This window comes from Scophthalmus maximus, chromosome 5, assembly GCF_022379125.1.
Source record: "Scophthalmus maximus strain ysfricsl-2021 chromosome 5, ASM2237912v1, whole genome shotgun sequence".
In the NCBI taxonomy this organism is placed as follows: domain Eukaryota; kingdom Metazoa; phylum Chordata; class Actinopteri; order Pleuronectiformes; family Scophthalmidae; genus Scophthalmus; species Scophthalmus maximus.
In genome coordinates this window covers 25,990,001-26,005,871 of record NC_061519.1, presented here as the reverse complement: position 1 = coordinate 26,005,871, position 15,871 = coordinate 25,990,001, and the positions used below count along the sequence as shown (strand labels likewise).

At 46.3% G+C, this 15,871-nt stretch overlaps 2 protein-coding genes across 2 annotated transcripts in view; both read right to left on the bottom strand.

Moving 5' to 3' along the window:
• Positions 1-6,647: 6,647 nt before the first annotated feature.
• LOC118311377 (tripartite motif-containing protein 16-like) lies at positions 6,648-9,153 on the bottom strand. Its single transcript, XM_047332027.1, has one exon. The coding sequence runs from the start codon at positions 9,117-9,119 to the stop codon at positions 7,452-7,454; it is 1,668 nt and encodes a 555-aa protein (XP_047187983.1). The 5' UTR covers positions 9,120-9,153; the 3' UTR covers positions 6,648-7,451.
• A 5,910-nt stretch (positions 9,154-15,063) lies between these two features.
• The window catches only part of LOC118311164 (Krueppel-like factor 6), a 7,782-nt gene continuing 6,974 nt past the window's right edge, over positions 15,064-15,871 (bottom strand). Inside the window, exon 4 of the mRNA XM_035634764.2 lies at positions 15,064-15,476. Within this exon, the coding sequence (XP_035490657.1) occupies positions 15,425-15,476 (52 nt within the window). The 3' untranslated portion in view covers positions 15,064-15,424. The remainder of the gene's footprint in view (positions 15,477-15,871) is intronic.

Sequence of the window (15,871 nt, the reverse complement as noted above, 5' to 3'; positions counted from 1 at the left end):
CAATGACGTCGAACAACTGTCAGACTTCATAGCTCATCTTTGCCTTGTCTGGATTTTTTGCTTAAGAGCACATGCCAGCTTTGACATCCCAGACGCTGGCCCTTCCTAGAAGCACAGAGAACAGTGACAGCTGCGAAATTACAATCATTGATAATCACTGACAAAACACGCTGAGCTCAACGTTCTTAGTCTGCTGAATAGTTTGAGGTCATTAAAGTTTCATAAAATGACCATTAGTTTCAACCAATCTTTTTTTTTCATGTTCATCAGTTTGGTAGAGCTGTTGGCTTTAAATATTACGAAACCCACGAGCGTCGGCTACTGTTGCCTTGGACAACAGTCAAGTAAGATGCAAATGAAAGCTGCAGCAAAATCAGAATAACTCTTTCATTATTTAATGAACAGGTTTCTACTGTGAACGTCGTAGAGCTGGATTCTGTGCCAACAGTCCGACTTGACGTCGATTACCCTCAGTGGACAAGTGTGGAACTGCAACAACAGCAACAACAACAAAAATCAGCTGCAGCACATTGAAGTGTAACAGTGATGACCGGGCACATATACCAGTGAGAAGCACAGACTGTGTATGAAGGTGGACGACAAGGCAGCTCCCCAAATGTAAAGCCAAATCATCTGGATCGCCCCCTGGTGGCTGGCAGCAGAAAGTTAGCAGATGGGACACGGACCAAACTAAAAGAAGTCAAAATACATGGCAAATGAATGTTTCCCAAAGATCTTTTCTGTCATTGTAGGCAGTTGTTATCACCCTGAAGTATGTTCGAGTGTTCCTGTTTCTGATCAGTTATTTTATTTTTGGACACTGACTTGTGATTGGTTTGAGCGCACGTATGGGCGGGACCTCAATGCCGCATCAGAAGCTGCTGATTGACTGATGGAAAGCAGCTCACCGAGGGCTCGTTGACCAGGTTTTTTACGGAATAAAAAAGTTCCTAACGTTGAAATATAGATACATGGGACACACGTTCAGAGTGAATCTGCAGCCACGAACCTCACATCTCACATTTTTCTCGAAAAACAAAGTTCGAAGGAAAACTGTTTCCGTAGCTGCTGCGGCATCCTGGCGTGTGTTGATGCTGCGGGTCAACGTCTCCATACAGAGACTTGTAGCATTACGACGAGCAGTATCTTTCATGAATGAAAAATTGAACAATGAAAGCATAAAAGTGGTTGACGGGGGATTGTTCCGCACCCAGAGAAAGCCCCCGTGTGTGCTCACACAGCGGAGCTCTCTACATTCCCCTCGTCGAGTCACTTTGTAGTTTTCTTTTATTCATTTATTTTTTATTCCACCGTAGTGCACTTCTCTTGCCAATTAGCTGACAGTTGTTTTATTATTCTTTTTCAAAACCTCAATCCTCGAAAAGTGAAAGCAGGAGGAAAAAAGAAAACCCCAACCCTCATCTTATCTTTACACCAAAGCATCGCCTCTGCACCTCGCCGCCCCCCCCCCCCCCCCCCCCCCCCCCGTTGCAGAACCTCGGGAGCTTCGCTCAGAATAGCTCAATGATCAAAAGGCGTGAAAATGACATGTTGTTTACACTGCTATGGAATGAAGTTTTGCAGGAGATGGGGGGTGGGGGGGGGGGCAAATATTTGGAGTATCAGGGGTGGGATGTCAAAATGTGGCAGAGTTTCATAAACAATTCATCTTGTATATACACATGATACATGATTGTCAGTCAAGCATGTGCGTGTCGTGTCCAGAAGAAAGTGAGCGTTAATAATTTCGGACGGGGCAGAACAACGTGCGCCGGAGCCTTTGGCCCCGCCGTCGCCCCCAAGAGACAAGAAGGCCCAGAAAGTATTAGGCCACTTTGCGTACGAAGGCCTCGGATGAAAGTGTGAAATTAGACCAACAAAGAAATCATGTAAGTTGGAAAAAAAACAAAAGGGGGGAAGACGCACATTGTTTGGCTCCTGCAGCTCATTAAAAGGAGACTCGGCGAGATGGTATCAAACTCTCGACCAACAAACTCACACGACTGCAGCAGCACAGTGAGAATATTTACAAGTGCATCTATATATATATATATATATATATATTTTGGTTGTGTCATACAAGCCAAAACCCGGTTTGCTCATCATATTTCAGCTAGAAAGTTCATAATGCAACTGTTTTTCTCCAAAGCAACGTAGAACTGAGGGACAAAAGTAGGAGACGGTGAAGTAGGTCAATCTGTTCAATAGGACAAAGGGAAGGAGATCGGGTGAAGGAGTGCTGGGGATCGAGAAGGACGCCCCCTGCTGGGGATCAAACAAACAACCGCGATTGTCTCGCGTGCCGGGATGGAGGCGACGTTCCTCGAAGGCAACGAGGGGCCCGGAGGGATCATAAACCTGTGCGATTGAGATCCAGTCATACGGGATATGATGAATAAAGTTGTACTGCGTCGCGTGCACTTGCCACAGAATAACGGACCCCGAGTCGTGAATCCCCTCGGGTGTGACGCGCACACTCCAGGTCGGATCGCTCCACGACCAGGTGACCTCACGTGCCTGCTGCACAGTCATCCCACGTCCGCCCTATCACTGTTGACATCTGCATAAGCGGCCGACGCGGGGGCCGACGCAGCGGCGACGCGACGGAGGGTTGTGGGGTAAACACAAGTTAAGCCGGGCCAGTGTTTACATGCGGCGCGGCGGTTTGTTGCAACGCGAGTGTCCTGGGAGTCCTGAGAACCGAGCCGAGGCCCAACCGTAAACAAGAGGCGGAAAACAGCTGAGGTCACATCTGCCTTTTGTTTTTCGGAATGAGGAGGACGGAGGAGGAGAATGGTGAAGGCTGATAAGTTGGTAGGAGGTCGAGATGAGAAGATGTACTTGCCTAACTGTAATAACCTGTACTCGGCGCCACGCATGCAGGACAATAGCTGTGTAGAAAGAATGAAATATAAATATAAAAGCTGCTTTGAAGGAATAACGTCGATGAGGAAAAAGGGATGGAGGCCTGCGGGACCCACTGACGGAATAAAAACAATGACATCGCAATGTTCTGATCCCATCACAACGCAAAATAGAGGTCTCGCGTGCGTCAGTGTTTGCAAATGATGCACGGACGGACTTCCAATTAGATTCAAGAAACTTTCGATTTCTCTTTTCTGGGAGGCGAGGCCTTCATTGAAGTTTTAATACTGGCTCGGCACGCTAGAGGCTCTCTGCTTTAATATATCAATACACGCTACATCACATGTATTTCAGGTAATATTTTATTATATTATTCTTTAACCCTGTGAACCCCAGGCCATTTTTTCATAATTTTGGGTCCACCGTAATAATGCTCCCCAAACATCAACCCCGTAATGAACAGTCAAGTTATATACATCTTTTTATTCAGGACAACCTGGGCTACAGTGATATCACAGGAATGTATAAATAGTTGTATGACCATAAAGACAAAAGCAAAAAACTAAACGGAAAGCCATGGTTATGAGATAAAACAATCCAAAACATTCTTACTAATGCAAATCAAAAGTTCATGTACATTTTTCTACAGATAAGTCCTTTGGTTTTTCAACCCAAACAGTCACTTGTGCCATTCTGCAAAGCAGTTCCTTGTCTGCAGTGACACAAAACTGTCAGTAGTAGTAGCAGGAGTAAACAGGTCAGAGTGACAGGTCCTGTTTTCTGTGTAAAATCTTTGTCTTTCTTCCAAATGTTCGACCAGTCAACAACGACACAGCGTCTGATTGGTGCAAAGTCGGAAGCAAAGCCTCCGATGGTCAAAGTGGATCTAAAATGGACGGCTAGAAGTCCAACAACAACAACAGGAGCGTTTCACGTCTTGAGTCCTACAATGTTGGATCCATCACCGTGGACATGTTGTACAAAGTCTCCGGGAAGACACTGAAGTTCCAGGCCGCGCTACAAATCTTCTGAAAGGGCCGCGATCGCACAGAAGTGTCAGGGTTGGCTCTCCTGACACGGAAGTGTCAGGGTTGGCAACCGCAAGTTGCCGCTCAAATGTCATGAACACTTTTAGAACATGACGCATTTTTTGGCACCTGACAGGTTTGGGATCAGAGGGTTAAAGATCCGTACAAGCGGCAGTTGTCTGTCGCTCAGTCGAGTGTCGTTGAGTCCGAGGCGGTGCTCCTGCAGCTCCGCGGGATTAAGAGTGACCACTCAGGGTCAGCAGGCTGCATGCATTAGGATATTAGGAAATGAATATATCAATGTGTTTGCGTATTAAAAGGTAACACATTCAAATCTCAGCTCAAAGCAAAACACCTCTACACTTCAGCATTCTGCTTGTGTTTTCGACATCATTGCGGACTTCTTACCGGTGTTTGCCGTTGTTCTTTTGTGCAGCACTTTCTTCTTTTTTTTTGGAAATGTGCTTTATATGTAGAATAAACTTTGACATTGGACCGTCACATTCTGGAGAAACCCGGTCACCGGTCCCGTCCTCTTATGTAACCCACAGTATGGAATTGCTTTGACTGGGACGGACTGGATGAACCGAGCATGTGTACAGTAAATATCACGGTGAGTTTCAGCCGAGTGCTGTCCAGAGCGACCTCCAGGGCGACCTCCAAAGCGAGGTAGGCAGGTAGCATTAAGGGCCCTGCCTAAGGGGCCCACTACGGGCCCACTCTGGATCTTCTAGACCCCCACCACACGTACCAAAGTCAGTGGTGTAACGCCAACAGGAGCTACGCCAGCTGCTCTCAGCGACAAAGTTGCCGCCTCTCCGCGGGGTTGCGGAGTGTTGACACTGGGAACAGGACAGTGGCGTGTCCCCACAGGCCCGGGCTGTGTCAACTCATCAAAAGTCAACACTGTCACTCCGCCGGCGTGAACGGCTTCACATGACAAAAACACGATGCTGGTGTGTGTCACCGCCCGGTTCCAGAAAATGAAGCCAACGCGGGAGCGCCTGCACCCTGTGTTCTCTAGGGATCACCAGCAGGGGGGGGGGCAGTCAGACAACACCCCCCCCACCCCCCCCACCCCCCCAGTTGTTTGCCTCTCAATGAGTGAACGACTGGGACTTCATGCTGTTGGAGCTGCTGGATGTGCCTGAGACCGCTTCTCACACTTGGCGGCTCGGTGCCATTGGAGCAAAAACACAAGCTTTTGTATCGATTGTCGGGTCTCGTCAGAGGATGCACGAGATCCACTCGAACAGCGTCTCTCCTCCGAGTTTCAGGAATCAAGGGTTCAGGTGAAGACTGAAACAGACGACAGGCGTTTTTTTTTCCTTGGCGGCTTGTTTCCACATCTGCTATTACTGCTTATCTGCCCATTGCCAATTTGCAAGACGAGTCATATTGATTTGACTTCGCAATTAATATTATTAGTATTGTTATTTATTTATTAGTTTGTTTTATTTTTTTCTCTTCACAATGAGCCCAAACTTTTCAGACTGGAGGTCGGCCGGTAATTGGATTTTAAGAGCGATGGGTTTGTGTGCAGATTGTGTGCGTTGGTGAATTTGTAGTTGTGACAGTTCACATCTGTCTCTCTCCCTCTATCTCCTCCCCCCTCCCCTCTCTCTCTCACACACACACACACACACACACATGTACGTATGTGTCTGTGAACACAGGGGGTCTATACTCGCGTGTGTTCGTGCATAGTTTGCGGTGTATATGTGTTTGTAGAGGCAGGAGATGTGTGTGTGTGTGTGTGTGTGTGTGTATCCAGGGCACATTGTCTGGACAGGGAAAATGAGAATGGATGGGATTGTAATTACTGAATGGAGATATCCACACAGTGTGAAATTAGAAAAGGCTGGGCGAAAAACCTCCCACGGCCACAGCCGGTAGAGAGAGAGAGTCGTTGTCATGGTGATAGGTGAATTCAAACAATGCTTCACAAACCTTCAGGGAAAGAGGTGCGAGAGAGAGAGTGTGTGTGTGTGTGTGTGTGTGTGTGTTGGGGGCCGGTCAGGGTGTGTTCATAGATTTTCATCGTGAAAGAGGAGAGAAAAGTTGCCATGAGCTTGATGAAGACTTACACAAGTAGGTATCTCCGACTTCTGGTTTGGTAACATGTAACGCTGTCCATGTATGTACACGTCTTTGTAGATGTCAATGTGCAGGTGTTCGTCTCTACCTTTCGTTTGCTGCTTCTTGTGCGATTCTCAGGTTATCGTGGACAAGTTCAGTTCATGAAAAGGTTTCTCCCAAGTAACAGGTAACATTACTGCCACGTGACCTTGTGAGGTGTTTTTCTTATCAACACTGATGCAAACAGGTCGAGTGGCTCATCATCTTATATTAGATGTTCTGGGCAGCGGATGAAAACTAGTTCCACTAATCGGGAGATATGACGTGTGACGCCGCCGACGCATGTTGTTGAACAAGACTCTGCAGTGAAACTCGTCCTTCTTTTCTTTTCTTGTTATTTTTCATGACCGAATATGTTTAATCTGTTTAGTTATACTTTTTGAGGGTTACTTTTCTAATTTCATTTTAATCTTGTTGCCAAAAAAAAGATATTTTCCGTCATAGTTTCCATACGATGTAATTAACGCTGCCACTTGCAAATCAAAAATTAAGTTTTTACCCTTTTTTCCCCTTCTGGTTTAAGAACTCCTGACGTCTTTCAGTTCCCACATCTCAAAAGAACCCAGAGTGTTTCATCATGTAGTAGGTTTAAGTGCAGATAAGACACAATTCCAGTCACTGTTACAGTAAGTTTAATAGACACGTTCATACTTTACAACTCAATCAATCAATCAATCAACATTTGATCCTATAGCCCTTTACAGCAACCACCAGTTATCCAAAGTGAGTATAACAAACAATAAAAATCAGACAAAGTTACACAATGTCACAGCACTAAGTGTCAAGAGCCAATTCTGGATACGTTTTAAGGTTGGATTTAAAAAGTGCTAAGTCAGGGAGAAGAGCGTAAGTCAGAGGAAAATTTGTTCCGCAGCTTTGGAGCAGCAACTGCGGAGGTCCACGACCCCCCACGGCTTATACCTCGACCTCAGGACTCGGCCGGAAGAACGCAACGCCCTGTCGATTGTGAATCGAACCGGGAGCCAGTGGAGAGAGAGTATGAGACGGGTGTAAATTGAGTCAATGTCCGGTTACTTCTAAGGACGAGACGGCTCCCTGCTGCCAAACGGAGCCCGGGAACCTGCTAAAGGTCTTTTTAAGACTGAGATCATGGAGCGCAAAGGGGTGTTCATGTTCTGTACAATAAAAAACAAACATATTTCAGTCTTTTGTTCTTCGGCTAACGCATTTTTGGCTGTATTATGTTTTTCAAGAGTTGTGTCTTAAGTGAAACATTTTATTCCCTCGTTGAAAACCAGGGTACACTGCCAAAATGGTCATCGCAGCAAAGCGTGTGTGTGTGTGTGTGTGTGTGTGTGAGAGAGAGAGGGGAGGGGGGAGGAGATAGAGGGAGAGAGACAGATGTGAACTGTCACAACTACAAAGACTGAGACATGGATTTCTCAAATGACTCAGGTCTTATTTGAGTTTACAGAACTCAGCTGTGAATCCTACATTATAAAGATGAACTCCAGCACAGAGCGGCTGAGTGAATGTGGTCTGGACTCTGTGGAGGAGAGTCATGGTGTCAGAGACGCTGTAGAAGGACAGAACACCTGCACTGTGATCCAGGTACACTCCGACTCTGGAGGACCAAGGACCTGAGTCTGGAGTGTCGATACTGTTGTAACAAAAGTTATAAGTGTTTTCATCACAATATAACATCCAAGATTTGTCATTGAATCCAAATCTACATTCACGTGACTTCCCTGCTCTGATGATATTCTTGTATGCGACTGCTACATCAACTCCTCCTCTCCACTCCACCTCCCAGTAACAACGTCCAGTCAGATTCTCTCTACTCAGGACCTGAGGATAATAAGTGAATCTGTCTGGGTGACTAGAATAAAACTGACTTTTATTCATATATGTTACTTTTCTGTTTCCCTCAGATAATAACAGATATGTGTTTGCTGTGTTTGGATCCAGTGTGATTTCCTGTGAATATGTTAAGAATTCCTCTCTGGTCTTGGGCTCTGGTTGTGGCAGTGAAACATCCACTTGAGTCACTGTCAGTGAGATGTTTGTCTCTGACTCAGTCAGGACGTCCTGTAGTCGACCTCTGACCTCTGACACAGCTGCTGTCACAGCCTCAAAGGACCTGAGAGGACGGATGTTGATGCTGGATGAGTGTGTAGACGGACTGAGTGGTGTCAGTGAGGGGTAGTTGTGTAGAAACTGGTTGTGATCCTCTGTGTGTGAGAGCTGCTTCAGTTCAGCGTCTTTCCTCTTCAGCTCAGTGATCTCCTGCTCCAGCTTCTCCTGAAGATCTTTGACTCGACTCACTTCAGTTTCCTGCTGGGATCTGATCTGCTGCTTCACGTCGGAGCTTCTTTTCTCCACCAGACGGATCATCTCAGTGAAGATCTTCTCACTGTCCTCCACTGCTTTGTCAGCAGAGCCATTGACAGCCTCCAGCTCCTGTTGAAGCAGCTTCACATCTTTCTCTCTGTCCTGGACTCTCTGCTGGATTTGTTGTCTACTCAGCTCGAGCTCTCTCTGCCTCTCGGTCCTTTCTGCTGCAGCTGAGACTGTGTCGTGACCTTTATGTTCGTCCACAGAGCAGAGATAACAGATACACTGCTGATCGGTGCGGCAGAACATCTTCATCACCTCATCGTGACGAGAGCAGATGTTCTCCTGGAGCTTCTTGGTGGGGTCCACCAGCTTGTGCTTCTTTAACGGAGGAACATCATAGTGATGTTGGAGGTGTTTCTCACAATAAGAGACCAAACAAACCAAACAGGACTTGATGGCTCTCAGTTTTCTCCCAGTGCAGAAATCACAGGCCACATCTTCAGCTCCAGCGTAGCAGTGATCAGCAGGAGCAGCTTGGAGTCCAGTCTTCTTCAGCTGCTCCACTAAATCAGCCAACATGGTGTTTTTCCCCAGGACAGGTCTCAGTGTGAAGGTCTCTCTACACTGAGGGCAGCTGTAGATCCTTTTCTCCTCTTTGTCCCAGTGGGTTTTAATACAGCTCATACAGTAGCTGTGTCCACAGGGAATAGTCACCGGATCCGTCAGTAGATCCAGACAGATCGAACAAGAGAGGGATTCCCGCTCCAGCTCAACTCCTTTCTGCGCCATTTCACCTCTCAGTGACGAACGACTGTCTGAGTTTCAGTGTCTGAGAAGTGAAACTATAGTCTGAGCTCTGATCTCAACAATATGTGTCTGCACAGTGAACGGGGCCTGTCAGCTCTGACACTTCACCACATGTTGGTTCCACCCATCTTCAACTTGTAGATCTAAAGGGGAGAGAACCAGGAAACTTGTGGACGGGGTGGAGCTCTCTGTGTTTGAGAGCAGGAAGAAGATGGAGGATTATCAGGCTTTACTTCATTCCAGGAAGAGGAGCAGCCGGACTTTGTTCCCTCGTTCACTATGAAGCCTCAGTTGATTTGTGTTTAGTATCTCTGTGAAAAAACAACATGCAACATGCTGTATTGGCAAACTCTTTGCTCACCCACCTGGTTCCATCGGCGGTTAGAGGCACATAGAGTGTTTAACTTGATGTCAACTTATTTATTCAAACAATAATCTCCGGTTGACTTTCCAGGAAAACAAAGAACTCCAAACAATGCCGCTATTTTTGCGGCCAAAACAGCAATCTTAAGGTGGTACAAAAATACTTAATGTGTAAAATAATGCGTAGAATAATGCAAACAATAATGCGGTCAGAAAATTGTTTGCTCCTTTGCCTTCCAACCTGAACAAAAGACAGGCTCCAGGTAGAGCGTGACTTAGACCCACCTATTTCCCAGGTGAGACAGGAATCAATCACCATGGCTACACATCACCACAAGATGCATAAATAATTATCCAGAATGTAAATTAAGTTCATATTTCATCACACTTTCATTTCATAATTCATAATTTTAACCATAACTCAAAATATATTTACTTAAAAATATTCTTAAGAAAAATCCTCTAAATGGCTCCAACACATGCATTACCATAAAAAACATTGATTATTGAGGAAATCTCCTTCGTGTTGAGACAGAATAGCAACAGATTGGACCTGGTGGTGAGATTTGTTTGCAAGGTGAAGAATAATTTTCAGCATCAAAAACAACGTTGGTCGTTTTCAAGCATTTTATCACATAATCAAGCTTCTGTTGTTTTGATATCATACACAGGAAACCATATTGGGTGTGGTACGTTACTACTAAGTCCAACTAGTCATCACACCTAAATGAAACAACAGAACATGTGCTGTTGTCAAACTGATCCAAATGACTCGTATGGTTGTTTTTCTGCTCTGCCACCAACATGGTGAAGGTCGATTGGTTCATAGTTCATTCAAACTACTTGTTCAAGTGAAGGTAAAGAAATAAATCACAGTCGAATTTTCACTTTACAAAGTTTGATTCACAAACGGCAGCAGGAAGCTGAAAACCGAGATCACACTGGAGCTTTTCAGTTTTCATCGGAGCAGCAAAAGGATTTAATCTGTTATTGATCAGTGTCGTGACAATTCAGGAAAAAAAAGTCTCATTTAGCGTTCAGAGCACGGACACGATTACTCTTCGCATTTTGGCTTTCATTCATTCTGATTCATTTCCACTTTGCACATAATATGAAAATAGAAACACAAATAATGGGGGGAAATAGAAATGGATCCATGTCTCTGGTAACAGCCTCTGTCAGATAAAAGGCCTCTTTACAGGTCGAGACGCCATCGAGCTGGTTCACTGACGAGCCACAACCCAGCGTCCGTGGCCGCGGCAGGCAGCACCTCGGAAGACGGCGGCGAAGAAAGCGCCGGATGTTCTGCAAACTTCTGGCGGCGGCCCACCGGCGTCACTGTGCCATGACTGCGTTATGTAACCAGGGGCTTGGAGGGGGGGGGGGTCAGAGTGCACCTCGGAAGATAATGGCCTCCCTTTATCAGGCTGCCATGGTAATGAGCTTGTTCATCACCTAGGGGAGAGGAGAGGAGGAGGAGTGTGGGGGGGGGGGGGGTCGGAGGAAGGCTGAGGAATGGCCATCCATCAGGAGTCTGGCTAGAACCTCAGCCCCCCCCCCCCCCCCCCCCCCCAAACCTCCAGACCTCTTCATCACTGTTTGTGTAGGGGTTTGTAAAAGCTATCCAGGCCTCAGGGCCACCTCCCTTTTATTTCCCTCAATTTCAAATCGGACTTTGTTGTCCACACCACAGAGGCGAAATTCGGCGGACAACCAGAAAATATTCTCACTTGAGAAAAACAAAGAAGTCGTCGATTTTGACACGTTACAGAGTATAACAAAAAAGCATATGGTCAAACCTGGCCGTCACCATCCGTCCCCCACCGTGATGATGATGATCCTTCTCTAACATTCAACAAATACTTTCAGATTACATAATATATACATATGTGTGTGTGTGTGTCTATATATATATATATATATATATATATATATTTATCTTAAGTCTCGCTACTTCCAGGTGATGACGACTTGACGGACGACCATCCCCATGTGGGGTCGCTGACCTCCACTTTCCTTCTGGTTTAACAAGCAACCCCCCGCTGGCCCACAGGACATATGAGCTCTGAGGAGGGGGAGGTGTGTGTGTGTGTGTGTGTGTGTGCGTGCGTGCGTGCGATGTACATGTGTACATGTGGTGAAACCTTGCTCTGGGTCAGATCTTCTTCTCCTGGTCGACCTTGATTTGTTCCAAGTCATCTCACCGATTGCTCTGGACACCTTGTCTTCGCCAGAGTCTCGCCTCCGAAACAAGCAGAGCGACGTGTTTCGGCGTTCAGCGCACAAAAGAACAACTCCTGTTTACTAAACGCTGCTGTAGCAGCAGGAACTGGAGTGACAGGTTGCTGTGGGTAGTCGGGTCACAAGGGTCACAGACAACGACCTGTGGAATTGTTGACATTCTCCAAGTTTACACCATAAGTGAAACATGGTGGGTAATTTTTATTTTTTTGGTCTGTTAATAAAAGCAGTTTGGGATCATGGTGATGCATATTTCGTCTGCTGAAATCTATAATATTCCGCAGTTTGGCGATGTAACTATTTTTCATTTTTAGAAATGAAATTCTAAAGATTTTGACCATCAGTGCGAAAACAAAGAGAGATTTTCTACGCGGTTTGTTGACAATGAGAAAAATGTCCGATACCACCAGGTAATGATATTAATTATTTGAGCCAATAGGACCAAATAATTATTTGTTGATGAAAGATAAGAATTACAGGTGAAAGACATCTAACTAGCTCTGGCTCCTGAATCCTGTTCTGTAGCTGACCTGACCTTTGACCTTTTGGGAATCTACTGAATCCACTTCCTGGTTATTGACGGTGTCGTGGGACAAGAGAGAGAGAGAGAGAGAGAGAGAAACAAAAAAGCACATGTAGATCCAATAAATTCTTTTTTATCGATTTTTCCCAATAAAAAATACATTCATACAGAAACGATTTTACAAAACGATTTCAAATGAAAACAAAAATAAAAAAAATCTCGTTATAACGTAACACAAACACAAAGAAAAATCGAGCCTCATATTTCATCTCCACGCTCCTCCAGTCCAGACTCTGTGGGTTAAAGACACGGGCGTCTCTGCAGCTCATGAAAAAAGTCAGATGGCAAATTTAACAAAAACAATAAAGTAATACTCAGCAGGCACCAGAATGCAAAAATTAGAACAATTCCAGTGTCCGGAACAATTTGCGTCTGATTTTTAATTTTTTGTTGCGGTTGTTGAATGATGATGGGCCGCGGGCGGAGGCGCTGTTGAGGCCTCCTTTTCTTTCGCTTCCCTCTCGATGCACATTTGCTCTCGACCTTTCCCTCCGGTCAAATGGAACAACACAGATGTGACAGAAGCGACTGAAGGTCGAAACCGGAGTGCGTTGCATTTTAACAGTAATTCTTCAGCCTCTTTCTTTCCTCTATCGGTTCACGTTCGGAAGCAACGCGATGGGGCACCCGCTCTCCTCGTGTTTGGTCCCAGGCCCTTTCAAAACAGAAGCTTCCGTACAAAACTCTCTTTAGTTTACAATTTACATAATCTTTGCATTTTTGACATTTCTCAGCGTGAAAAAGAAAAAAGGAAAACATTCATTGGCCCACTGATTTCTCTTTAACGTCCTTCAAGGGCTGCACCTGTGATGGACACACATCCAACTGTTCATGAACACGTCGATGAACCATAACCTTAAAGCAGACACGTTGTTTTGTTTTGTTCTTTTTCCACATGTCTCACTTTGACTTAAAAGAAAACACATCGCGGCTCCAATAAGAGCGTCTTCTCGGCGACCGGGCCTTTGTTTTCAATAAAAGCCGAGAGCTCGTCAGAGGAATTCATCGTCAACCCACAGAGGAGTGCGTCGAAGTCATGGAAGTGAAGGCAGAAAAAAAAAAAAAAAGGAGAACATGCATATAGTGAAGTCGGTACAGACGAAACGTCCCGGTCCTCATAGTCTCTTCCTCAGTTCGCCTGCAGACAACAGCAAAGGACAGAAACCCCCCCGCGGGACCTTCGGCTGGACTGGTCCGACTGGTTGTGTGTTTTGTTTGTTGCCGTTCAGTCGGATCACGGGTCGTTTCAACCAGGACTGAGGAAAGATGCAGACTCGGCCTGAGGGCGAGGCCGTTCAGACCAGACCACACACGACATTCTCAAAAAACACCGACTCGCGACTCCATGAGAACATGTTTCCAAGACTCTGTACCTGCGGACACCTCGTACTGCACGGCAGCGATTGTGTCTCGGCCTTTTGCCTCCTCTGACATAGCCGTGACATGTGCGACACAGAATGCACAGAGACGTAACAACGGGCCGTCATTACGAAAGCTGATGTGTAGGTTTGCCGGTTTTCTATTTATTATTCAGGAGTTCAGAGGCGTCTGTCTCTCTGGAGACGAGGGGGCGGCAGAGACGTGACCGTATGGATCAGAGCCGTTATAAAGCTATTCGATTAATAACTACGTCCCCCGTTTGGTGTGTGTGTGTGTGTGTGAGAGTGATCTATTTTACAGGACAAGGCCACTTACATAAGGCATCAATAAGGTCAACAGTGCATTTACAGATAGAAAAAAGAAAATAGAGCAAAAAGTGAAGAAAAATAAGGGAACGATAAAAAAAAAAAAAAAAAAATCCCATGGTCAAGACAGTTGCCAAGCAATAGTGGTATCCCCGACTAATCAATAAAATAAAAACTTTCTTTTTTAAATGACTGCCTTATGCGTTTTTTTTGTTTGTTTTTTTTTTGTACAAATACTACGACAGAATATTATGAAGGTAGCTGCTCTCGAATGGAGTTCTGTTGTCCTAGAAGCAAACGGCTGAGCGACACGTCCCCACATCCCATGCAACGTGTGTTATGATGGAGGAAAACTTGTCTGTGTACAACCGGCGTCGGCGTCGTGTGTGTGTGTGTGTGTGTGTGTGTGTGTGTGTGTGTGTGTGTGTGAGATACAGAGCTTACACAATGGACAACAGAATGAGCTTTATAGCGTGTATGGTTTGAGACAGGCTACTTGATACATTGCACATTTAATAGCTGCACTAAACAAAACAACCTCCCCAACATTTTGAATGGGGGGGGGGCTGTAGATCCACCTCCGGGCACAGAGGGGGCGCCCTCTCTCTCTCTCTCTCTCTCTCTTTCTTTCTCGAACGACCCTCCGCTCCGGACGCCAAGAACACAGACAGAACCCTTTTGTTGTTGTTGTTGTTGTTTTGTGTGTTTTTTTGTTGTTGCTTGCATTCATTCATTCTCAGAGAGACAACAGATATCCCCCCGCCCCACACACACCGCCCGCCTCCCCTCCCCGCCCCCCCCCCCCCCCCCGCCCCAAATAAAAAACGGATCACATCGCGCCCTCCATGTTTGGTTCATTCGTCCGTTCATCCATTCGCGTTCCGCGATGCAAGCTCCATGAACCCAGTCACAGGCACTCGCAGTGCCCATGCGCACAGGCAGACACACTGTCCCCCCCCCCCCCCCCCCCCCACAGGAGTCCCGTTAACCTCCGGGGGAACAAAGCGTTGAACACCACACAGAAGAGACTCCTCCCGTCCTCTCCGTCCTCTCCGTCCTCTCCGGCCCAGATTTTTTCCCCATTTTTTTTTTTTTTTAAAAAGAAAAAGAAAATTGTCAAGTCTCTCTCTCTCCTCGCCCTCCTGCTCCTCTGTGAAAAAGAGAAAAGAAAGCCTTTCAAGAGCGATCTCCACAGCGAGGTGTTGGAGGCACTGAGTGCGGTGCAAAATAATAGCCTGCGTTGCTTCGTGGTTTTTTCTTCTTCCACTGCCTGGAACACGGCGGCGGCGGCGGCGGCGGCGTTTCCTGTTTGGCGCTCCCCAGGACACACCGGCCTCGCTGGGGTGGGTCGGGGATCGGGGGCCGGGACAATCGAAGCGTAATCATCCCTCAGGGCTCCGGACAAGGAGGCCATCTTAGATGTGCCTCTTCATGTGCAGTGCCAGGTGGTCGGAGCGGGAGAAACACCTGCGGGAGAAAAAGGAAAATTCAGCTTTTGGACGGAAAAAAACCTCAGCCAAAACATCTGGATCGCCCCCTGGTGGCTGGCTGCAGTAGAGGTCACAAGCAGATGGGACATGGACTTTCTAGGTAGTTGTCATCACACTTGTGCGTGTACAAGAATTTGATGAGTTATTTCATGATGATGATCATCATTCCCAAATGTCCCGGTTGCGGGACGAATGAAGGATCATCTTACGATTGACAGCTGAGGCTGGCTCATGAGTGGTTGAGCGCTTGGTATCCGCGGGACCTGGATGCGACGACACTACGGCGCAGACTCCAAACATCCAGGAGGTTTTGTTTTCGTGTCGTCCATCTTGACATACAGTCTATTTTTTTTTTTTGCTTCATTAGTAGAA

What these genes read in the sequence shown, in the direction of transcription:
- LOC118311377 (XM_047332027.1), bottom strand. Translation starts at nt 9,119, where the DNA reads ATGGCGCAGAAAGGAGTTGAGCTGGAGCGGGAATCCCTCTCTTGTTCG.